The sequence below is a fragment of the Phascolarctos cinereus genome, unplaced genomic scaffold, assembly GCF_003287225.1.
Source record: "Phascolarctos cinereus isolate Bilbo 61053 unplaced genomic scaffold, phaCin_HiC Scaffold_1;HRSCAF=81, whole genome shotgun sequence".
In the NCBI taxonomy this organism is placed as follows: Eukaryota; Metazoa; Chordata; class Mammalia; order Diprotodontia; family Phascolarctidae; genus Phascolarctos; species Phascolarctos cinereus.
In genome coordinates this window covers 194,009,254-194,033,998 of record NW_027555514.1, presented here as the reverse complement: position 1 = coordinate 194,033,998, position 24,745 = coordinate 194,009,254, and the positions used below count along the sequence as shown (strand labels likewise).

Below are 24,745 nucleotides of genomic sequence, written 5' to 3'. Positions count from 1 at the left end.
ATAACAGTGAGAAGTAGAGGTCAGTGTATTTTTAAGGTAATCAAACACCACACACATAGCTCACAACTAATATATCCCATCAAAGACATTTGCAATAGTCTAGTAGTGAGCCGATAGCAGTCTACACCAGAGTGATAGCTGGATAAGTGGAGAGAAGGGAAGGTATATGAGAGTAATTGTGAAAGTAGACACAACAAGACTTGGCAACATATTGGTTATGTGAAGTGAGTGTGGAGGAGGAGTGGAGGATGACACTCAGATTTCAGGTCTGGGTGATTGGAATGATGATGGTGCCCTTGACAGTAGCAAGAAAGTTTAAAAGAGGGGAAAGGTTAAGAGAAAAAACAATGAATTATTTCCTGAATATGTTGTTTGAGATGTCTATGGGACATCTGGTTCAAAATATCCAAAAGGCAGTTGGTGATATGAAACTGGAGCACAGGAAATATGATAAGGCTAGGTATATATTCTTGGATCTGAGAATCATCTGCATAGAAATGGTAACTGAACCTCTGACACTTGATGAGATCCCCAAATTAAATAATGAAGAGAAGGTCCTAGGATAGAGCCTTGGGGGGCTCATATTTATAAGAGTGACCTAGATGAATATCCAACAGAGAATAAACAGGGTACTTTGGCTGGAATGTTGAGTACATAAAGAAGAGTGATATGCAAAAAGCTTAGAAAGTTAGGCTGGAATCAGATTGTAAAGGGCATTGCAAATCAAAAAGATATAAAGAGCTAGTTTTCTAAGGAAGAAATCCAAGTTATCAATAACCATATGAAAAAAGTTTCCAAATCCCTAATAATAATTTTTAAAATGCAATGGAAAGCAACTATAGGGTTCTACTTCACAACTGTCAAATTAGCTAAGGTGATCCCTCCCCCCAAATTGTAAATAACAAATGCTGGAGGGGCCATGGGAAAACAAGAACACTAATGTACTGTTGGTGGGGTTGTGAATTGGTCTGGTCATCCTGAAAAGCAATTTGGAGCTCTATCTATCAAATTAGTAAACTGTATACTCTGGTCATTCTGAAAAGCAATTTGGAACTCTATCTACCAAATTATTAAACTGCATACTCTGGTCATTCTGAAAAGCAATTTGGAACTCTATCTACCAAATTATTAAACTGCATACTCTGGTCATTCTGAAAAGCAATTTGGAACTCTGTCTACCAAATTATTAAACTGCATACTCTATTTTCCAGTGAGACCACTACTAGTGATATATCCCAAAGAAATCAAAGAAAGAAGAAAAGGACAGTAAAGATATGGAAACTAAATGAGTGCCCATCAATTGGGAAATTGCTCAACAAATTAAGGTATATGAATGTAATGGAATACTATTGTGCTAAAAGAAATAAGAGAAGAGGTAGGTCTAGAGAAACCTGGGAAGACTTGTACAAGTTGATGCAGAATGAAATGAACAGAACCAAGAGACTAATTTATACCATAACAACATTGTAAAGATAAAGAATTTTCAAAAACTTAAGAATTCCAATTAATGCAATAATTATCTGTGATTCCATTCCAGAGGAATAATAATGAACCCTGCTACTCACTTGCTAACTGAGAGGGGTAAGACTCAAGTTACAGAATAACACATGTAGGTTTTGGATATGGCCAATGTGGGAATTTGTTTTGCTGGACAATACACATTTGTTACAGGGGCTTTGTTTTTATTTTCTCTTTTCCTCCCCCCCCCCATAGGGGTGGGTAGGAGGAGGGGAAAATTTTTTAAGAGAAAAAAATTAAGTTAAAAAAAGCCGAACAAAAGAGTTTGTATTTTATCTAGAGGCAAGAGAAAGCTACTGGATCTTTTTTTTTTTGAGCAGGGAAGTGAACTGTGCTTTAGAAATATTAGTTTGGTAATCATGTACAGGATAGTTTAGAGATGGGAAAGATTAGCAGCTGGGAGACTAGTTATGAGGCTATTGCAATAGGAAAGAAATAAGCATTTATTAAGCACCTACTATCTGTGCTAAATACTTTACAGATATCTCATTTGATTCTTACAACAATCTTGTGAGGTAGATTGTATTATTATTCTCATTTTACTGTTGAGTAAACTGAGGCAAACAAGTTGAATGATTTGTCTAGTGTCCCACAGTAAATTTCTGAGGTTGTATTTGAACTCAGGTCTTCCTGACTCCAAGCCCAGTGCTCTATTCACTGCACCACCTAGTTAGCTTTATATTACTTCCAGGATAAAATATAAATTATTTTCTTTTGTTTAGCATTTAAAGTTCTTTGTAATCTGGCCCTTCCAATTTTCCAGTCTTCTTATACTATATTATCCTTTGCTATATCTATCTATACTGGCTTACTCATTGCTTGCTGCTCACACATGACCTTCTTCTATCCCTGTAAATTTGCACTAGCTGTTACCCGTGCTTGGAATACTCTTTTTTCTTACTTCCATCTCTTAGAATCCTTGGATTGATTAGAGAAATGCAAATTAAAACAACCTTGAGATATCATTTGACACCTACCAGACTGGCTAAAATGATAGAAGGAGAAAGTGAAAAATGTTGGAGGGGATGTGGAAAAATTGGGACACTAAGTCGTTGTTGATGGAATTGTGAACTGATCCAATCATTTTGGAGAATAATCTGGGTATGCCACAAACTACCTATACCCTTTGACCTAGCAATACCACTACTTGGCCTATTTCCAAAGATGATTAGGGAAAAAGGAAAAGAACCTTTATGTTCGAAAATGTGTATAGCAGCTCTCTTTGTGGTAGCAAAGAACCATAAATTGCAGGGATGCCCATCAATTGGGGAATGGCTGAACAAGTTGTGGTATATGATTGTGATGGAATACTACTGTGCTGTAAGAAGTAATGAGCTCAATGATTTTGGAAAAACATGGAAAGACTTGCACGAAGTAATGAAGAATGAAATGAGCAGAACCAAGAGAACATCATAACAGCAATATCGTTTTAAGAACAACTTCAAGCAAATAAGGTTTTTTTAACTATTATAAATACCCAAATTAACTGTAAAGGTAATATGAAGAAAGATGCTATCTACATCCAGACAAAAACCTCATAAATAGGAGGATGTATAGAATAATTTCACACACATGTATATATGTATATGTGTGTTTATATATGTGTGTATATACAGACATACATATATATGTATGGTGTATGTCTGTGTCTAATAAGGCGGGGGGGAGAAAGAAAAAAGAAACATGATGATTTTATTGCATATTTGAAAGGAATAGCAAATTGTGCATAGTAGATTTGCGGTTTCATTTGCAATCATCTTTCTTATTGTACTATGTCATGGAAATGTTTGGTTTTATTCCATAAATTAAAAGTAAAGTAAAAAAAGAATCCCTGACTTTCTTCAAGACTCAGCTGAAATTCCACTTCTTGTACGTCTGTCCAGCTGCTAGAGCCTTCCCGTCCAAGGTAACCTTCCAATTATGCTGTATATATTTTGGATGTACCTATTTATAAACATGTTATCTCCCCCATTAGAAGGTAAATTCCTTGAGAGGAAGAATGGTTTTTTACCTTTCTCTGTATTCCTAGCACTTAGCACAGTGCTTAATAAATGCTTGCTGATTGGTTAATTGATTGATTGAATGAACGAACTAGGGTGATGTCTTTGTGAGTAGAGAAAATGGGATAAATGCAAAATGTGGGGTCTAGTAACTGGTTGTAAAAGGGGTAGGAGAGAGAAGAATAGAAAATGTATAAACCTGGGTGGCTAGAAAGATGGTGGTTCCATCACCAGAAATAGGGAAATTAGGAAGAAGAGTGGGTTTAAGGGAAAAATGATTAATTTTTTTTGTTATAGGTTGAATTTGAGGTGCCTATGGGACATCCACTGCCCAATAGGCAATTTTTGATGTGAGAATGAAGTCCAGTAGAGGTATGGCAGATTAGGCACATTTAGGAGTCATTTGCATAATTGAACTTCATGGGAGCTAATAAAGAGAGGATACAGAGGGAGTGGAGAAAAGTAAGAAATGTATATTTACCTAAAAGACTATTTTACAGAGAACTCACACAAGCCAAGCGCTTACATGGAGGTCAGAAGAAGAGATACAAGGATACTCTCAAGGTCTCTCTGAAGAACTTTGGAAATGATGGCATGACATGAGAGACTGGCAAAGGAGCACCCAGCATGGCATGCTGGGCTCTATGAGCAAGAAGAATTGCAGTAGCTCAAAAGAAATGTGAGATGTGCAAATTTAGAGACAGCTTCACTCCAAATGTTCATATGGATTATTTCTGCCCAACCTGTGGTAGAAACTTCAGAGCTCATATTGGTCTGATCAGCCACAGCTGGACACACGGTACCTTGACTCCAACATAGTGACATCACTTTGGTCCTCTTCAAGAACGAAGGACAACAACCACAGAGGGAGTAGAATTTCAAACATAGGAAATAGGACAAGAATGACACATTAACAGAAACAGGAGTGACTTTCTCAGGTGGAGTGGACAGGTGGGAGAAGATCCAGGAGAAAGTAGTGTCCCCAAAAGTCAGAGAGGAGAGAGTATATAGCAACGTGTCAAATGCTGTAGAGAAGTCAAGAAAGAGAAAAGACCTGATAATTTGTTAATCATTGATTTGAGAGGTGTAGTAGACTCAGAATAACATTTCTGACATGTTCTCAACATATACATTAATCAGCCCTGGCTAAATCACTTAGCAGATGATTGGATGTGTGCTCTCAGCAACTCTATAAGACTCCAAATTGCAAAACAGTTGCAGATCTGCATTGGCAAATGTAATTTCTTCACCAGAACTCCCTAACCAGATGAAATCACAAGTCCAGAACAAACAAAACCAAAAAGATCATTAATATCTTTAGATAAAATAGTTTCAATTGAGTAATGAAATCAAAAGACAGATTACAAAGGGTTGAGAAAGTGGACACAGACAATGAGTGTAAAAAGCATTTTCTAGATACAGCTTATACCTGAAACTAGATATTTTCTTTCCATGACAGATCTGTATCACTCCAACAGTATGTGTTTTTGCCTAACCATTATGGGAATGACTTGGAAACTTCCAATCCATTCTCTACAAAGAGCTCTGAATGCTGTAAAGCACCCTATAACCCAATTTGTTCTGAAGACCTAGAGGATGAAACTTCTCATGGGACTGGGGAACATAACAGGTCTTGACAGAATCCAGGCATCCTGCCACCCAGTTCACCAGTTTCTTCTCCAGGTTCATTCTTCCTCTCCCTTTTCAGCCTCCCCAAGGGGAAAGCGATGCTTCTATCCTAATAAGTAAGTTTCCTTTGGGAAGACATTGGGCAGAGGGATGAGGGAGAATGAGACAGAAGGACAGGGTGGGCAATAGGGTCCCTAAGCCAAACCACAACTCACTGACTGCTTCTATAGATCCAGAGAGCAGAACTAAGATGGTGAAATTCAGACATTTATAGCCATCCCTGGGGTTTCAGAGGGTGGGAAGAGAGAGCAAAATAGAATCTGGCTCTCAGGGGGAGTGTTCTCTATACCCATAGATTTGTTGACCTACTCAGACAAACTTTATATTCTTTCTCCCTGCCTTTTTCCTCCTTCAGTTGTTCTATCTCTCTACCTGTCCTCTATGACATTGTCCCTGCCTCTCTCAATCCCTGTCAGGATCATTTCTAAGAATGGAAAAATGAGGCAAATCTAACTCTCTGTGTTATAGCAACTTAGAAAACCCTACTCTGATGGAGTGGAAAGGGGTCTGGACCGATTATGAGAAGACCTGGGTTTCAGTTCTGGCTCATTTCCTTTCTGTACATCTCTAATTGTTAGGATATTTTTTTCCTTACATAGTAGTAAGTACGATAAAATTTTGTCCTGCCTGATATTCATTGCAATGTCAAAAAGGTCTTGGCTCTTTCTAGTTCTATCCTCATACCCTAAATGGGTTTGGGCGGGGCGAGGAGCAGTCAAGTACCCTTGAATAATTTGAAAAACTGGGCCTAGTTAGCCCCCAGTGGAACCTTCAGGCCAAAGGGACGATTGTGTGTTGGAAATGGGGAAAGGAAGGATTCTGCCAACTCTCTAGACCTATATAGAAAGTATTGATGCAATTGAGAGGCATGCCACCCAGTTAATGGAGAATAAAGGATGTGATACTGTGAATTCTTTATAGCTCACTCTGAAACAGGAATGGAGATTTAAGTGGACCTCTTGGATGCCATATATACTACTTTGACTACCACTGGGAATTGGAATTCTTAGGCATGATATTGACAAGTAGGAATTGATGTGTAACAGAGGATTGATAGCATTCGTGGAGAACCTCTGATGCCACTCCCCAAATGGAGGACTCTGGAGAGCCTATTTCTGGGAGAGTTGTTAGGAGATGTAATGGAAATGCCTTGGAGAAACTTTGGAGCATGTGCAAACATTGTCTATCTGGTTCTGGTCTGTTAACCCTGCAGTGAATGACCTGTGGTGAATGAATCTGAACCCATCTCTTGATTGGCTGCAGAGATGAAATTGGAAGTACCTTTGGAAGGCACTAGATGACCAGAGCCTTGGCTCTTCTCTGAAGCTACTTTCTCCATAAATCTTTGCTAGCATTTGACTCCTTTATTCATAGCATCCGTGAGAGACAGTGCTGTAAAGATGAGTGGGCTTGGACTCTCTCCTTCTGAGGCCAACATGTGGGTCCTGTGAAAATGGTCGTTGGTTCTTTGCTTCGTTGTTTGTTCTTCTGTTTTGGGTGTAAAATATTAATCTAGAAGCTCTGACTTTGTGAGTTTCAAAAGGTAAGGAGTCAGGAAGTCTATGAATTCAGGATTCTTGGAGTCCAAATCCATGCTGGGTTTTGTAGTCAACCCAGTATCTATGCCCACAAAGAATAACTATGCGAGTAGTGACCTTCAGGACTCAGCCCAACAATTGGAAGGAAAGGACTCATCTGGCAGTAATGTCATATTTGGGTGTCAACTTGGTGGGCCTGATGCTATACAGAAATGGTGATGATACTGAACTAAAATGTTTGTACTTGTGCTCTTATTATATGGTCTAAGTAAATGTTCCTTCGTAAAAGCTAATTGATATTAACTGGTTAAATGGATTCCAGCGTTAATTGCTGTTTGAAAACAGTGAGGGAACATAACCAGTGAGGGCTCAAGCTGATGGCAATATAGAAAGACATCCTCCACCCCTCAAGGTATCCTAGCACCTAAGGGGAAGATAGTGCAGCCTGTCTTTGGGATAGAGAGCCCAGAGCACATTCACTATGCGTAGGGCTTCATGTGGGGTAAAATTGGGTCCTTTGAATTTGTGAGAACTCTTGGAGAGATTCTCCACCCTAAAATTTTGTCATTGGATACTCTAATGTGCAAGATCCTAGAGAAATTGGGCATTTTTGTCTTAGGCTCTAATTATACAATCATTTTCTGGTATGTTTCCTCCTCCTTTAAGCTCCTTAAGGGATGGGGACAGTTTTTGCTTTTAATTTTTTATCCCCAGTGTGGCATCTGGCATAATAAATGTTTGTTAATTGATTGATGGCTTGATTGAGTATTTAGTATGATTCTGACCACTTAGAATGCTTTCAGAAAGCCAGATGCTGACAGATCTGTAATGCAAGAGAGAAATCTAGAGTAGGGTGGGTCTTGTTTGGCACTGCATTAAGAGCAGGTCTTCCTTTTCTCTCTGTCAGTTATCATTATCTTAACCACACAAAGTAACAACCTTATTTCTTCTTGCTTTTCTTCTTCCTCCCAATTTAGCTAACAAAGTCCTTTTAGCTATCCTTAGTATTCTTTACAAGCCTCAGCTCATCCTCAGCTTTAGTAATAATAACACTATGTGTTAATATTGCTATGTGTCAGGCACTGCGCTAAGCACTTTATAATTAGCATTAGCATTCCTAATTATTGTAGAACTTTGCCTACATATCTTATTTCTCTTTTTTATTCTCCATCTCTAGCATCTCTTGTATATTCTTATAGTTTTGGTCACTCTTATAAAGGGATGGAAAAACAGAAGGACTCTTCTCCTAGAGTTTTAGCATTGTTTATATTTTACTGTTCATGAAAGTAGCTGTTCTTTGGTAAAGTTGTAATGGTAGAATTCCGGAAAACCATTCTCTGGGGAGGACCGCTGAGCAATGAGTCCTCAGAAGAAGTAGGGAGAACTGCTAACCTAAGGATGATAAGGTAAGTCATGATCAAGCATGCCATGATCTTAGGACGTGTTGTTCATCTCTGATCTCCAAATGGTCTGGGAGCTGGACACTTGTCCTCCAGACAGGAAATAGGAAGCAAGTGGGAGGTCTAAAAGTGAGCACAGACTTTGAAAAAGTAAGAAAGCCTGGTCTTCCTTGAAATAGGAGGGATCTGACACTTGGACGCCACATGATCACATGGTTAGACTAGACCCACTGCTCATCTAGGACAGTAAGTGAGGAAGAAAGATTTTGCTGTAGAGTTGAACCAGTCTTAATATCTGCCTAGTGAATGTGCTCCAGAAAACTGACCTACGTAAGGAGAAGTCAGTTCTTCTTGGGGTAAGGAACTGCACAAACCTTCAGAAGGAATGTAAAAAGAAACTGGTCAGTACACAGGACAATGTGAACCCATGTCCAGCAGACATTTTCTGAACTCTCTAGAAGACAATACTTGTCTTCTGACTTCCTGCCCAGTCTTTGGTTCCTGACTCCCCATCTGGCTTCAGTATATTATACAAACCTGAGGTACCTGTGTATGCCCTGACTTTGGACCTCATTCCAGATCCCCAGCTGGCTTCTAGGTGCTTCTTGAAATCTGCTTTCTCCAGTCTCTCCTCTCCACTCCATTTCTATGTGTTGTGCTGTATACTAACTCTAGCTTCTGGGTTTGTAACAAATCCTTAGACTAAAAAAAAAATCACATGATGCTCTATAGAGCGTCAGGAAGAGTCTCAAGATTCTGAGAGTAATACCTCTCTTGTGCTCATTAAGGATAAACCTTACTGTGATGGTTCAAGGGCAGGAGACAGACAGAGTGACCTCAGATGCCCTAAGATTCAGCACCAATACAGAACAAAGGTTGATTGCACTTGTCCTCTTGTGTCCACAGATTGCATCTGGGAGCCTCTCTTCTCATGTCATTCTGCCCGGTCTTTCAGACAACCTGGGTCAAATTAAGTGACCCCAGGGATAGTTCAGTGTGGACATGTCCTCATGCTTCTGGGTCAGTGAATCTTCAAGAAGCTGGAGCTATGTTTGCCCCAAGGCCTCTCCTAACATTTCTAATTTCCTAGGAAGGGGGTATGCTAATTCTACCATGTCAATTCATACATTACTGTGAACACATTAAGGGGGTCATGGGGCAGCAGAGGTGATGTGACCTGACTTAAAAAATATCAGTTGCCATAAGAGTCCCTGTTGGATACTTTTTTCAGGAGGTAATGTCCTGAAACATCTTAGGTTGGCCCAATGCCACCTTCTACCATAGTTAGGGGGCCAGGACAGTTGGTCTATTGAGGGCAGGAAAATACAACATGGTGCAAATGGACCTAATGAGGTAACCTGACTCTCTCCCATTTTGAGGCTGCCTAAGCTGCAGACGAATATTGAGAGAGTCTGTACTGTTGTTTGACTGACTTGGTATATTGTACAAGCAGAGCTGTGTGTGTTGACAGGAGAAACAAAGACAGACAAATAGGTGGCACAGTGGATAGAGTGCCAGGTCTGGAATCAGGAAGACCTGAGTTCAAATCTAGCCTTGGACACTTACTAGTTATGTGATGCTGGGCAAGTCACTTAACTTCTGTCTGCCTCAGTTTCTTTAACTGTAAAACAGAGATAATAATAGCACTTAACTCTCAATTTTGTTATGAGGACCAAATGAGACAACATTCACAAAATGCTAATAACAGTGCCTGGCACCCAGTAGGCACTTAAATTCTTGTTCTCCTTCCCCCCTCTTTATAGTAGAAAAATATGGTTTGCGGGGTGTCATGCCCTTGTGTGGCTTTCTCTGGGTATCCTTGTGCTTCCCCTGTATCCTTGGGGAAAGTCTTGTGCACTGGACTTTGCTATAAATCACCTGAGGTGTTAGGCACAGAATACATTAAAGGGATAATGACACAATGTCACTTGATTGGCGACAGCTTGACAGCCCCTTTTAAGCTCTTCCTTAATTCCCTCAGTGGTATAAGACCCTCACAGTCAGTGGTCACAGTCTCCCAACACTTAGTCCTTCCCTACTTTTTATTTATACCTTCTTACCCTGTCTTCCCCCCCCAACACTTTCACCTTGGCCCCTGTGACAAATGAGTTTGTCTTTCTGTTATTTTCAGACCTGTGTTTTCTATTTTTGATTCTATTATTTATGGGAACAATGCCTATATTTGTTGTGTTTCCTTATCTCCCTTGGTTGAGGGGAAAGGGGCAGGGTAGCAATTGGAGAGTCAACGATTAGATGACTCCTAAACCTACTATGTTCCCAGAGGCTAATTGGACAAGTATGAACCTGGGATTATAAATGAATGAATGAGCTAGCCGGGAGGTTGTGAGATTCTTGAGGACAAAGACTTCCATTCTTGTCTTTATGTCACTAATGCCTTTCACACAGTGGGTGCAATAATAACTATTACTTGAACTTTGTTGAATTGCTATCCAGAGCGTTCAGGTGGGCAAATTCCAAAGCTGTTGGCAGCAATCCTGGATGATAGATGTCATTTTCTTCTGGGATCAGAAAGGATCTGGGTTTTCTGGTATGGGGGTCCCAACCTTGAGAAGATTATGAAGGTAAACTAGAACTGAAGACTCATAGCTCAATGTCTAGGCATAAGTGATTTTCTTTTATTTGTGCCTTACTCTGATAGCTTTTTTCTAAAGATAAGTATTTTCTTTTTTTTGTAGACAAACCAAAAACACATGATTTTGTAGCAGAGGGTGGCAGTTGGGTGCCGCTCCAAGCATGTATTTTGTTTTATAGCTATTACTAGACTACAAGTTCCACAAAGGTAGAAATCTTTTTTCATCGAAAGTATCTCCTCCATTGCTCTGTACAAAATACTAGGTAAACGTTTGTTCATTTGAATCTAGCATTTGCTTTGGCCTTCTAGCCCCTCTGGCCTTCACCACAGACAATTCTTTCACACTCAGCTTCCATCTATCAGATGGAAAACTTGCCCTCTTTCTTCCCCACCACTTGCATCCCCTTCCCCGTGGTTGAGGAGAAAGGAAGAAGACAAGGAAACATGGTTTGCGCAAGTGACATATCTCAATATAATTTCTAAAACTCTATGATTTGAACAGCTAAAATACCTCTGGGCTATTTTGTTACAAAATATTTGCCATTCAGATTCTTTAATGGTGTTGTCACCCTGCCTTTCCCCAGAGAGGCTTCTCTCTTATGGGTGAAGGGTGACAAGGACACGTATGTATGTACAGCAGGACACAGAGAGACAAATGGGCAGGTGCCTACACCTAGGCTGCTGGGTTCTGTTGGCTATAGAGAAACATTCAGATGGGCTGTGCAAGAGCAGGGTTAAGAGTCACTGGGTAGGGAGTGTCGAGGACTCTAAAGGTGTGTAAAGTTAGGAGAGGGACAAAGTGATGTCCAGCCCAGACTTTACCTCCCTGGGCCTCTGTTTCCTCATCTGTACAATGAGGGGTTGGTTTCTAGGATCCCTTACAGCTCTAACTCCTATGATCCCTATGATCGTCAGAGTCCTGCTTGGTAATGGGGAAGTGGGGGTGGAGTGGGGAGTGGGAAGGCTAGGCTGGGAATTTCCCTGGTGGAAACTGATTTTCAGTTTTTATTCCAGGATTGGTGTTGGGCTTGATTAATTCACATGTGACTGTGAGCACATTATGTGGGTTATGGGGCAGCAAAGCTGCTTTTCTTCTTTAGAATCAGAGATAGGTAAGGCCTAGTAAGGGAGACAAGGGTGGTACTATCCTTGCTTAGTATCCTATGGGTCAAACAACATTTATTTCTTTTAGATGAAGCAGATCAAGAACACTAGAGCCCGTATATATTGTGTTTGGTCAGGGGTTCTAGGTGCCTGTGGCTGGGGGCAGGGCAGGAGGAGAGGAAGATATCCTTGGAAGGAGATTTTAAGAGCTATTCCTGAATGTGTACTCTAGGAAGTATTCTGCCCTAGCCCTGGCCTAATGCCAAAGGTGGTGCTCTTGTAGATCTACTCCCATGGAGGAGGAACAACCCAAGGGTCTAATGCTGCAGGATGGATCAGTTCTCAGGAAGCTCAGCTATGGCAGTTGGTGACAATGGTGTAGATGCGGTAGGATGTAGGATGGTTTGTCCACAGTTATGGATTGAAGGGAAGGGAGATCATAGAGTTTTGTATAGAGACTATCCACCTTTCAAGAATGTATGTAAGAGGTTACTTTGTATAGGATGTAGACATTACCAACAGCTCACAGTTGGCCTCTGGTCCAGATTTTGCTGATCTTGGGCCTCTTGACTTTCATGACTAATTATACTCTTCCTATATGACCTAGGATTGCCCATATGCATTAAAGTGGGGGTACGCTGACATCCCTTCATATAGAAAAGGTCCCTGGAGACAGTGAGTTAACTGGAGACTACGCCATACAAGCATCAGTTCAAGTATAGGAATGGTTAGCTTGGAAAAACAGATTTGGAGGGACAGGGCAGCTAACTTCAAGTATTTAAGCCTCAGCAGGCAGTAATAGGAGAGGAGTAATGGGTGGAAGTTGCGGTGAAAGTCCAAAACTGGAATGAACAACCTCAGGAGGTGGAGGGTTTTCTCCTCAATGGAGGTCTTCATGTGGCTGCTGAAGGAGCACTTAGCAGTGATATTACAAGGGGGATTCTCTATCAGATAGTCTCTAAGATTCCTTCCAAATTTTAGATTTTGTGATGCCTTCTTTTTCATATAGTGGGAAAAAAAGCAATGTGAGGTAGTGTGGTACATTGGAAAGGGCATGAGATTTGAAGTTGGAAGACCTGGGTTCAAATCCCAAGTCTGCCATTTATTGCTTGCATGACCTTGGACAAATCTCTTAAGCTCTCTGGGGTTTCACTTTTCTCATTGGTAAGATAAGGGCATTGGACCTGTTGACCTCTAAGGTCCCTTCCAGTTTAAAACCTATGAGCACTGTATTTGGGGTAAGAAATCTCAGATCCCAGCTCCTCCATTTGATGTGAGGTAAGTCCCTTCATCTCTCTCCACCTCAATTTCTTTATCTTTGACATGGAGTAGGATCGGGCGGCCTCTGAACTCCTTTCCAACTCTTAATATCTATGTGGCTATGTTTTTTTTTTCTAGAAGGAGGTGTGAGGAAGAGTGGAGAAAGGAAGGATCTTTAGGAATTCAGAAACTGCCAATAGTTTAGACACCCTTGGAGAAGCTTCGGGGTCATGAACCTAGGGAAGGGGAGAGGAGACTACAGATCGGCTGATTGAATCCTTGAATTGTTAGACGAACCAGGTGGAAGGGAGGGAGAATTACCAACTGCATTAATCTCTCAGGCCTGTCCCTTAAGCATGATTCCACATGATTCTTTCCTGTTCTCTGGAATCATTTGTAAATCAGTCCAGCATTCCAGTTGAATCAGAGAATCTGAGTTGGAAGGGACCTCAGAGGCTGTAGATTTAGTTTGAGTCGCATCCAGATAAGAATCCTCTCCTCAGCCTACCTGACCAGTGGTTATTCAGCCTTTTCTTGAAGGAAGAGTTTAGACTTCCTCCCAAGGAAGCCTATTCCCCTTTTGGATAAGTCTATGCTTTCTTCCTGGTGGGTCCAGATTTTTGTATTTGCAACTTCTACCTTCTAACTCCTGGCTCTGTTCTCTGGTGCTAAACAGAGTAAATGTAATTCTTCACTCACATACCCACCCTCATGTTTTACCCATCTCCTTTTTTTCCAGGATAAAAGCACCTAGTTCCTTCCACTAATCCTCATATGGCATGTTCTTGAGACCCTTTGCCATCTTTGCTGCCTTCCTCTGAATGCTCCAGATTACCGATTTCCTTCTTAAATGTGGCACCCATAATTGAACACAATATTTCAGCTATTTTATGACAATAGATACTATCCTCTCTCTAGCCCAGGCTCCAATACTGCTTAACATAGCCTAAAGCCATCTTAGGTTTTTTTTTTCTGGTTGCTATATCACGTTGTTGACTCATATTAACGTTGCAGTTCAGTCACCCCCTAGGTATTGTTTTTAATATAAATGGCTGCCTAGCTAAATCTACAGCTTGTATTTGTGAGATTCATTTTTTTAATCCATGTATAAGACTTTATGAAAATGAAATTAAATTTTATTAGATATGGCCCAATATTTTAGCCTGTCTATATCTCTTTTTCATAACTCCACTCATATGTCCTGGTTCCAATCAATCCCCTACTCATGACTCTTCAGCATTAGCCATTCCCCCAACTCATCTTCCATCCACCCTTCTGGCTCTGCTTCTCATTTATAATTCTTTCACTTTGTCCCATTGTTCCTAATTACCCATCATTCCTTGGGTATACCTGTCCACTCTCCATCCCAATGCAGAGATCTAGATTTCCATCCTTTAAAAGTGATTCCTGCCTTGCTGCTCCATCAGTGGATGGAGTAGTCAATTACCAAACTGAAGAATAATTTTCAGAAGGGTCAAGGTGGGAAGAGGGAAAGAACTTCTGTCTTTAGAGAAGTCCAGGGTCCCATATTGTAATAGGTTGAGATTCATAAGAAATGAAAGACAGGGCCAGATAAAAGAGGATGGGAATTAGGGCAAAGGAGTGAAAGAGACAGAGACTTGGCTGAAAGTTATGACATCCGGGCCAGAAGCAATCAACTAGGCAGGATCAGGGACATTTAGGTTGTTCATGAAAGAACTATGTCATTTGGATGGAGCGATTTGGTTTATAGCCTTCCTACAAACCTCTGTTGCCTTGGTCCTGATCCAGTCCCAGTGCACTGGGCACTGGGGTTTTGGAAGACGATGATGGGAGAGATTGCCTCATATTCCAAGTTTTGCTATCTACCAGTACCCTACCATAGGTAGGGTCATCTTACCCCGTAAGTCATTTTTCTGTTGGGTCTCAAAGATGAGGGTCGGGGTGAGAGTCAGACATCATGATGTAGTGAAAAACACATTGGTTCTAGACTTAAAGGACCTGGATCTATGTCCTAACTGACACTAGCTACGTGACTATGGGCAAGGCAATTAATTAAGCTCTCTGAGCCTCAAGCTCTTCATCTGTAAAATGGGGACAAAGCTTGCATCCCATAATTCACAGGTTTTCAGGAGGAAAAGCTCTTTGCAAACCACAGAGTGCCATAGAGATGTGAGCTCTTACTATTGCTCTACAAAGGACAATTGTTCTCTGAAGACAACACTGCTTGGAACGACTTACTGGTCTAGAGTAATGACCAAAGAAAGCTATAGAGTATCTTCTGAAGGGTCTTATAAATGATAAATTTGCATGTATTAGGTGTAGTTTTGCCTGAAGGCAGGGGGATAGACTAGCTGTGTCTTAGAGATCCTGTCTAGCTCTGTGGTCCTATGAGCTAATTTTGGTTAATCATGTAAAGTGAATAGGGGCTGGCTTCTCTAGGGTCAAGAGGGAGTGATTCAGCCCCTTCTCTATCCCAACAGGACCAGTTATGCTTACTTCCACAAGTGCTCTACCAAGCAAGCCTTTGGTCATGACGCCAACCATGTCAGCTTCTTCTCCTCTGTCTCCACCCTCACCACCAACTAAAGTTAGAAAACAATGGCTCCAGTCTCACCGTCCCTCACCTTTTGCAGAGGGAGAAGGAAAGGTGAGGGTGGGGAATAGAGGAACTCCTGACTCTTCTCCATTTGAATTCCTGGTTGGAAGTAAGCCTTAGCCCAAGTTGGGGGATAGATGTGATTTTGGTGGGAGGAGGAGGAGAAGGCCGGTGCAGGAAGAAGGGACCTCCCATTCATAACTAGAACATGAGGAGGCAGGGAAGAGAGAGACCTGAGGTGGGTTTCCCAGGTATTGGGGCTCAGCAGAGTCAGTAGGTTTGAGGGGAGAAGTGGGATTGGGAGAGGGAGACCGAGGTACCATTGATCATTTTTTTCTTTAAAAAATTACTGTGGTCATTAGTCAGGAACTAAGCATATCTGTGGGGGTGGGGGTGGGGAGCCATCTAGGGGTGATGAGCTCCCAGGAGAGGCATAGGAACACAATGAGGAGTGGGAAATAAATTTGTGCTGTTGGGTATAGCCAGGTTTCGTGGTAGGTGGAGAGAAGGGAAGGGGGAAAGGGCAATGGTTACACCAGGCTTCTGGAACCACTGGAATACCTCCTTTGTTGGAGCAGAGAGCCTGGAGGGCAGTACTGATGCGGATGGTTGTAAGGGGGAGGAGGAGGGGGTAGAGGGGGCTGGTGGATGATCTTGACAGGGGTGGCAGGACCTCGAAGGGGAGTGGAGCTGCAGGAGTCAGAGGAGGAGGCATAACAAGTGAGTGCCTGGCTCAGGAGGGGCTCCATGCGGGCCAGGCAGGGCTTGTCCAGGACAATGACTTTGACAATCTGTTGGCACTGCACCAGGGTCCCTGGGGGGGTGGGTGGCGGTGGTGGTAGCAGGTCCCTTGGGGAATTAGGAGGCAGGCCTGGCGATGATGGTGGTGGCGGTGGCGGCAGCGGCACTCCCTTCTCGGGCCCCAGCCTGGAGTTGTGCTGGTACGTTTGAAGCCTGTTGTGAATTGACACCTAGTTTAGAAACAGCCAGAGAAGCATGACATGTTACATGACCAATTCCCAGCTGCTAGGACTGGCTACCCTAAGCCTCCACCCGTTCTCCCCACCCCCAGCCCCATCCAACCACTCCTATGCCCTCTGCCCCTCAGTCTTCCCACTGGACTTGGAGTCAGAAGATTTCAATTTAAGGACAGGCTTTGCTTCATACTAACTGACTGTGCTTAATCCAGTCTCTTCTCTCAAGGCCAAATAGGGGTTGGACCAGAATTCTAGTGTCTCCTCCAACTTGAAAATTCCTTTTACTGTTCTGAAGGGAGCCTGGCTAGAGATCAAAGCGTCAGAATCCTGTGTCTAATCCTGATTCTAACATTGGAAGTCATTGCGGTATAATGCAAAAAAAAAAAAATCAAACCAAAACAAAAAAACAAAAACCCCAGAAGAAAAAAGAAATAAGCCTGCCCTGGAAATCAGAAGCTTTGGACTCAAGTCTCAGCTCTGTCCCTAAATAGCTGTAGGGCCCTGGGCAAGGCCCTCCCCACTCAGAATCTCAATTTCTTCACCTGTAAAATAAGGGCTGGACTAGAAGCTTTCTGAAGTTGTTTTGAGCTCTAAAGTCCTAACACCTTGCCATGTGGTCTTGGCCAAATGACCAAAGCTCTTAAAATCATTTTCTCTCTCTGTCTTTGCCTCTTCCCTTAAGGGAATAGTTATTCCAGCCCCCCTTCCAGTCTCATAAAGGTGTTATGACGAAAAAGGAGGTCAGACGTATTGACAGAGTTCGAGCCTGTCAAAGTTCCCCTGTGTTTGGGCCAAGAAGGACCTACAAATCTCTGGCACCCTAGATTTGATTTATTTATTTAGCACCCTCCCCCCACCACACTCTATTCTCACACTCATCAGGTCCAAGAAACATTAACTCCCTAACAAGCAGGGTCTGATTTTTGATTTTTGAAAATTCAAATAGAGAACTCTTTCATTTGAGGCTCAACTGAATGTCTTTCTGAGGCCCTGGACTGATTTGTTTAGTTAGATGATGGGTTACCGGAAAAAGAAAAAAAAAGCTGAGTCTCCCAGAAGTAGTGAAAAGAGTACTAGATGAAGTGTTAGGAGACCTGGGTTTAACTCCCAGCTTTGTTGCTTACCTTGGGCAAGTCATTTAATAACTGGATTTAATTTAGTATTTTAAAGTTTGCAAAAATGCTTTACATTCATTTCCTCATAAAAGTCTCAAAACAGCCCTCTGAGATAGGTACTATGAGTATTTTTATCCCATTTTATAGATGAGGAAACTGAGGCTTAGCAAGATTAAGTGACTTACCCATGGTCTTAACCTCAGTTGCCTTATTTGTGATATGAGTGGGTTGTACCATATTGTCTAGGATTCTAAGATTCTAAGCAAATGAATGGACAAGGAAAATCCTCCATTATCCATAGGGGTAGATGGTCCAGTTTGTAGTCTTCCTCCAGATGGACAGTGTGGGTTAAAAGGTGAAGAGAGGTGAAAGGGAAAGAATTTGCCAGTGGGCAGTTTTGAGATTCCCCATAGTCCACAGTGTTCCATTCTGTCTCCTAATAGTTCTACCTGATTAAGGGCCCTTATATCTCCAACAGCTGACACCTTGGTTCAGCCCATCTCTCACGTACATTTTTTGCTAGGACAATATGTTTCCTCTGGGTGCAGCTTTCTCCCAGTCCCTGCCCTCTGGAGATGGCTGTTTTAGGTATGAAAGAGCAGCATATCCTTGCTTTTATGGAGAAGTTAGGATCATGATGTCCCAACTTAGGCTCTGAGCCCTAACTCACAGGTTCCCAGCCTCTGTACCTTTTGGCAACAGATGTCTATCACCTCCCACCAGAGGTCTTTGCCCCTCTCGCCTATCTCCACAGGAATATTCCTTGTCACTTTCTTTTCCACACAGACAACCTCTAACAATTACTGCTAGACAACCCCTCATTCTTGCTTTTTAATAACCCACTTGGGCTCCCGGTCCTTTTCCTCCAGTAGCATCTTCTGGCCCTGAGACATGCCCAAAATGGCAGGGAGATTCCTACAGCTGCCTTACCACTGCACTAGGAAATACCACAAGACCAACCATGTGGTTATGAGGTCAAGCTTTTCCCTGTTGTCCCTTTAAGTCTCTCATCGCTTAGAAAGTTGTTTTGTTTTGTTTTGTTTTGTTTTTAAATCACCACAGCTGCTGGAGGCAGACAACAAACCTTTTGTCCCATCTTCCCCTGTTGGGAACACCTTCCAGGATGAGACAACATCTATGAAGGAAACCGGACAAATTCCTATGGTGCCAGAACATCGGGTAGAGTTTTGGGGAGCTCAAGACCTTGCTACTCCTTCTCCCTAGATCTCTCAGTGGAAGCACACCTGAATGCTCACACTAAGCAAAAGCTTAACAGGACCCTGGTGCAGTCCCTCTTTCTCCATTTCCCTTTCTTTCTTTCTTTCTTTCTTTCTTTCTTTCTTTCTTTCTTTCTTTCTTTCTTTCTTTCTTTCTTTCTTTCTTTCTTTCTTTCTTTCTTTCTTTCTTTCTTTCTTTCTTTCTTTCTTTCTTTCTTTCTTTCCCCACACTCTTAGCTCTCCCTTATCCTTTCCTTCCTTGTGTTTTCCCAATGTCTTGCCTCCCCTAATATCACTCTTTCCTGACTTGTCTTCTCTTTTTTTTTTTTTCTGAACTCTCCTGACCCCTCATTTGCTCCTCTCTCCATCTTTTCCTAGATTTAAGGTGTCCTCCAGTGAGGCTGACAATCTTAGGGAAGCAGCCACCATCCATTCACCAGTACCCTACTCAGTCTCCTCATCCATCTTTGAGAGTTGGTAAGTGAGAGGCAAGATGACTTGTCCATCAAAAGCAAAATTCCCTGAGACCTCATTGACTCAACTACCCCTCCCTCCCAATACTCTCCCCTCCTCACCTCCTTGATGATGAAAGAAAAAAAAAGAAGGAAAGAAAGTCAAGATGAAACATGGGTAGCAGGTAAGAATAGCTCAGAGAAGATGGAAAAGCGCCTGCCAGAGGGATCGGCCAGGTAATGAGAAGGGAGGGCAGAGGACAAGGGAGTTTGGTAGGGGAAACCAACTGACAGGCCATGGGGACAGCGAGGACAAGACTCTGCATAGGAAGAAAGAGGCTAGCAGGGGCCCTGGAGCTGGCTGAGGGAGATGGGCAGCCTTGCAGATAGTCACATAGCCCTTCAGGGAAGCACTAGGAGGGAGGAACTGAGCACCGATTTGATTGTCCTCTCTGGACAGGTCAGACTACGTGAGGTTCAGGGTTGGGACTGACAGAACAGATGGGTGAGCTCGGAACTTCTTGTGTTTATCTGCAAGGCTAGGCAATGGGCAGCTGCAGGAAGATGTGAGGGGTGGATGGAATACCCACCCTTGGGGAGGGGGGACTTGTCAGCAGCGGGGGCTGGAAGCTCCTCTTGGGTAAAGGTGCCTCCTTCAGAAAAAGGTATGTGAGGGGCAGAAAGAGGCATGTGGCAGGCTGGGGTCAGGAACCAGAGAGGTAACTATGCTCTACTGGGATATCCCAGAGATGAGGCAGGTTTAGTCAATATATCCTCACACATATCAGAAAGGGAGAAATATCTAGCTGTTCACGGTCTCTGCGGAGAGGCAAAGCATTTCCCAGTGTGTTTGGAACAGTGGGGGAGGACAGATTGTTTAAAGACAGGAGTCCTTTGACTATTGACTGTGAAATGAATGGAAATCTCTTCTGAGAAAGAGAGATGGAGGGCATGAGAACTCGGTAGCTTTCCATAGTAGGGGTATGGGCCTATGGACCAGCAGAGTCAGAAGATCTCTGCCCAGCAAGTTGGAAAAAAGTCTTGTGATGCCAAACCCCAGGCTGGAATTTCCAGAGCCAATCCTTCAGGGCCCATGCTGCATTGAAAGAGTATTATTGGGACAAGGTGATGGCCAGATGCTATGGCTTCCCTATCCCTCTCTATCCTCCCTACTCCCAAGAAAGTACACCTTTTCCCACTGGCCACCTCACTTACCCCAGGAGAGTACTTTCCTTGGGGAAAGGATGTCCCAGATGGGAAGGACAGCAAAACATCCAGGTGGAAAACTCTCATGTACAGTTTTTCAGATAAAAACAGTGAGAAATTCTGACTTGGCCCCTTGCCTTCTCCTACCTCAGGGTATATAGTCACTAAAGTGGCAAAGTCCAATCCTTAAGAAATTGGCCCACAGGAGGGTAATCTACTTTCCTTCTGGAGGTAATTACTCATGGATGGGCACAGACCCCCTTTTCCTAGGGGTGGGAAGAAGGAAAAGGGATAGCCTAGAAGTGTCTAGAAAGTCAGGCAGTAGGAGAGTCTGAGAGAAGGACCTTTGGGTTTATGGGAAAGTAAACATTCTGGGGTGGGGAGGAGGGCAGCATAGGTAATGAATCTGCCTGCTAGGGAATTAGGCTTGGTAGGAGGCAACCTCATGGGAGAGCCTAGCAGCTCCATTTCCATGGAGTTAATCTGGGAGCTCAACCCCGAGTGTCACATGTCTCGGGGGGAGGAAAAGGACAAAAACAGGTGGAAGATGCTTGTGGCTTAATTTAGTGTGGCAATAGTGGCATTACCCATGCTAGCAGTAACTTTTAATTGTATCTCTCGAAATTGGTAAAATGGTCAGTCGGGCTGGGGAGGCATTGATTAATACCTGAGAAGAGAAACAACAGAGAAGGTGAGAAGAACAGGATGGGGAGGGGGGGAGAGAATTACTCACCTCAGAAACGAGGCATCTACTTACCTCCACAGTGCTGTCCATCGCCTTCTCAGCAACTTCCCTTTTGGTGGCTTTGAAAAGAAAGATCATGCCACTTGAGTTTTTAGCTGGTGTTGTAAGCCTCAGTCCTCCCTCTTCCTTCAAAATACATTTGCAACTTGGCTTGCATAGGCAGCCAGAACCCACAGATTACCATGCCTATAAGGGAGGCTATTCTGAAGACTCATTAGACCATGGTGTGGTGAAATTTATACAAGAGGAGAGCAGGTTCTGGTTTTGATTGGAGGGTACATGGGGGTGGAGCAAGTGACATCAGAGGCCTGTCCTCAGAGGACTGACCTAAATGAGGTGTATCACCGAGGAAGCTGGACACAAGGCAATATACTTCTTTGGCCACTGGAACTCATGAGCAACGTGCTAAGACATAGAAAGGTTGGGATCGGTTTGTGTAGAGAAGGGATTACACACATGGATGAAACCATGGATCTTCTGAAATATTGATGCAAATAAAAGACTGATAATAATAAGGTTAGTGTATGATACACAGTCTATAAAGACAGGTTTTAAGTTCTGTCCTCTGAATACCAGCTTTGGGGCGGTATTTTTGTGTATCTATCTATCTCTGTATGTATGTGTATATGCATATATCTATCCATCTATCTATCTATCTATCTTTATCTATATATTTTATGTATCAGGTTAAAAGCTCACTGAAGAAAGGGGTGACATCTATTCTTTATTCTAGCTCACAAGGGCCTACTAAATTTTTATGACCCTGCTGGGATCATATGCCTTGCTCATTTCTAATCCAACGCTCCAGATAGGGAACCACTGACCACCACTGGGAGAGCAGAAGAAATCCTAGGGGATAAGATTGCTAAGTCTCTCGACCTTTTAACCCTCCAAATGGCCAATTTCCTGTCTTTGACTGTGTCCTTCTTTTCCCCTCCAAAGAAGCATAAGGAACTATTCTGCTATTGGGTGAAGCACAAAGGAAAATTCCATTTCTAGGTAGGAGCTTGGGAGATGAATGAAAAGCCATCCTATGTGTCACAACCACTGGACTCTTTTCTTTACTCCTTTATTGACTAGCAACAAAGCTCCATTCAGGTGAGTCAGCTTTCCCTTCAGTAAAATGAAAATTTTCTTCTCTCCTTCTTGTCAACTTAGAACTCCTCGTTAGAAAAGAGGAGTACACTGGAGAGCAGTTTGGAACTATGCCCAAAGGGTTATAAAACTGTGCATACCCTTTGACCCAATAATACCACTACTGGGTCTGTATCCCAAAGAGATCATAAAAATGGGGAAAGGACTCACATGTACAACAATATTTCTAGCAGCTCTTTTTATAGTGGCAAAGAATTGGATATTGAGAGGCTGCCCAGCAATTGGGGAATGGCTGCACAAGTTGTGGTATATAAATGTAATGGAATTCTATTGAGCTATAACAAATGATGAGCAGGCAAACTTCAGAAAAATCTGGAAAGACTTATATGAACTGATGCTGAGCGAATGAGCAGAACCAGGAGAACATGGTACATGGTAACAGTCAAATTGTCTAATGACTAATTTTGATAGACTTATCTCTTCTTGGCAATGCAAGGATCCAAGACAACTCCAAAACACTCATGACGGAAAATGCTGTCCATATCCAGAAAAAGAACTATGCAGATTGAAGCATATTATTTTTTCTCTTTTTTTTGTTTCTTCTTTCTTGTGTTTTCTCCCATTGGTTCTGATTCTTCTTTACAATACGACTAATGTGAAAATAGGTTTAATATGAATGTATTTGTTGAGCCTATATGTGCCATCTTGGGGTGGGGAGAGGGAAGAGAATGGGGAGAAAATTTGGACCTCAAAATCTTATGGAAGTGAATGTTGAAAACTAAAAATAAATAAATAAATTTATTATTAAAAAGAAGAAGAGGAAAAGAGGGATAAAAGGGCTTGAAATCCTTCAAGTCTTTGGAAAATTGGGGAAAAGGCATAATTGCCTGGAATAATGAAGCTGATAAATCAAAGATGAGGCAAGTGTAGGTAGGGTAGATGGTGTCTATCTCTATGAGGACGCATTTGAGATTTAGTACTGAAATAACTATGCAGACAAGCACTGACTCAAGTACCTAACATATAAGGCAAAGCTACTGAAAACTAGGCTGTGGGCCTAATAAGAAATGGATCTCAGGTCAGAATCAGTTATACCCAATGACATTACCATGAGAGTCCCAATATAATAATAATTTTCAACCTTCAGATAGAAAAATGGTCCATATATTAGCAACAGTTGAGTAAATTGTTATGGTCCTGTGATGACCATCTGCCTGGCTCAGTCTCCTATCCACTACTCCAGACTAGGGCCTACTGACCACCATGGGAGGACAAAGGAAATCCCAGACGACCAGGCAACTGAATCTCCTTTTCAACCCAAGAATGGCCACCTTCTTCTCTCTGACTCTTGTCCTTTTTTCCCTCCATTCCACCCCCCCACCTCCCCTTTCAAGCTATGTGATTCTAGGTAAGTTACTTCAAAGCAATCCAATCCAATAAGTATTTATATTTAATTTCTCTGAGACTTGGCTTCTATATAACGGGGCTAATAAAACTCAAACCACCTACTTCACAAAATTGTTGGAAGCAAAAGCACTTTGTAAACCTTAAATCTCTATAAATGTCAGGTATTATTATAGAAGAATTCTAGATAATTATTCTAGTTGTCTCAAGAGGCTTTAACCCCGTTCCTCTTCCTTATTCTCTTGTTTGAAGAAGGTGAGGAGCAGGAAAAAACTGTGCTGGCTGCTCATGGTGGCTTCTGATGGGCTATACAAGGGTGATGGAGAGAAGGGATCTGGGTCAGGGACATAGGGGCAAAACCAACACAAAACTTGCACTGACCTGAATTAGTGGGACTGAATGATTTGGGGAAACATTTTAAAAATTGCATTAAAGGGTCATCTGGAAAGTGTGGTGCCAAATATGCCAAAGTGTAAAAGAGGAAAGTTAGCCTCTTTATCTTTTTATTCCCTTTTGCCTCTCTACGGAAGAGAAAACCAAGAATATCATGTTATTTAACTTGTGAGAGAATGCACAGCTGGGGTACTTAAAATGAATGGGAGATTAGGACACCTCTCTCTCCTTCTTGCCTCCTTTCCTTAAGCCACCAAACTAGGTGGGGTTTCTAAAAGGTGAGGTTCTCCTGGAGTTTCTGAAAGAGTTTCTTTGGCCTTGGAGTCAGAAGGACTTTAGTTCAAATCCAGCATCAGACACTTAATACTTACTAGCTGTGTGACCTTGGGCAAGTCACTTTACCCCGATTGCCTCACGAAAAAGCAACAACAACAAAAAAAGAGTTTCTTTGTTTTGGCCTG

The 24,745-nt window shown here is 42.3% G+C and overlaps 1 protein-coding gene across 1 annotated transcript in view; it reads right to left on the bottom strand.

Annotated features, from left to right (window-relative positions):
* Positions 1 to 10,801: 10,801 nt before the first annotated feature.
* Positions 10,802 to 24,745, bottom strand: part of IQSEC3 (IQ motif and Sec7 domain ArfGEF 3) — a 156,584-nt gene continuing 142,640 nt past the window's right edge. Inside the window, 2 exon segments of the mRNA XM_021001719.1 lie at positions 10,802 to 16,651; positions 21,405 to 21,451. Coding sequence (XP_020857378.1) covers positions 16,211 to 16,651; positions 21,405 to 21,451 — 488 coding nt within the window. The 3' untranslated portion in view covers positions 10,802 to 16,210.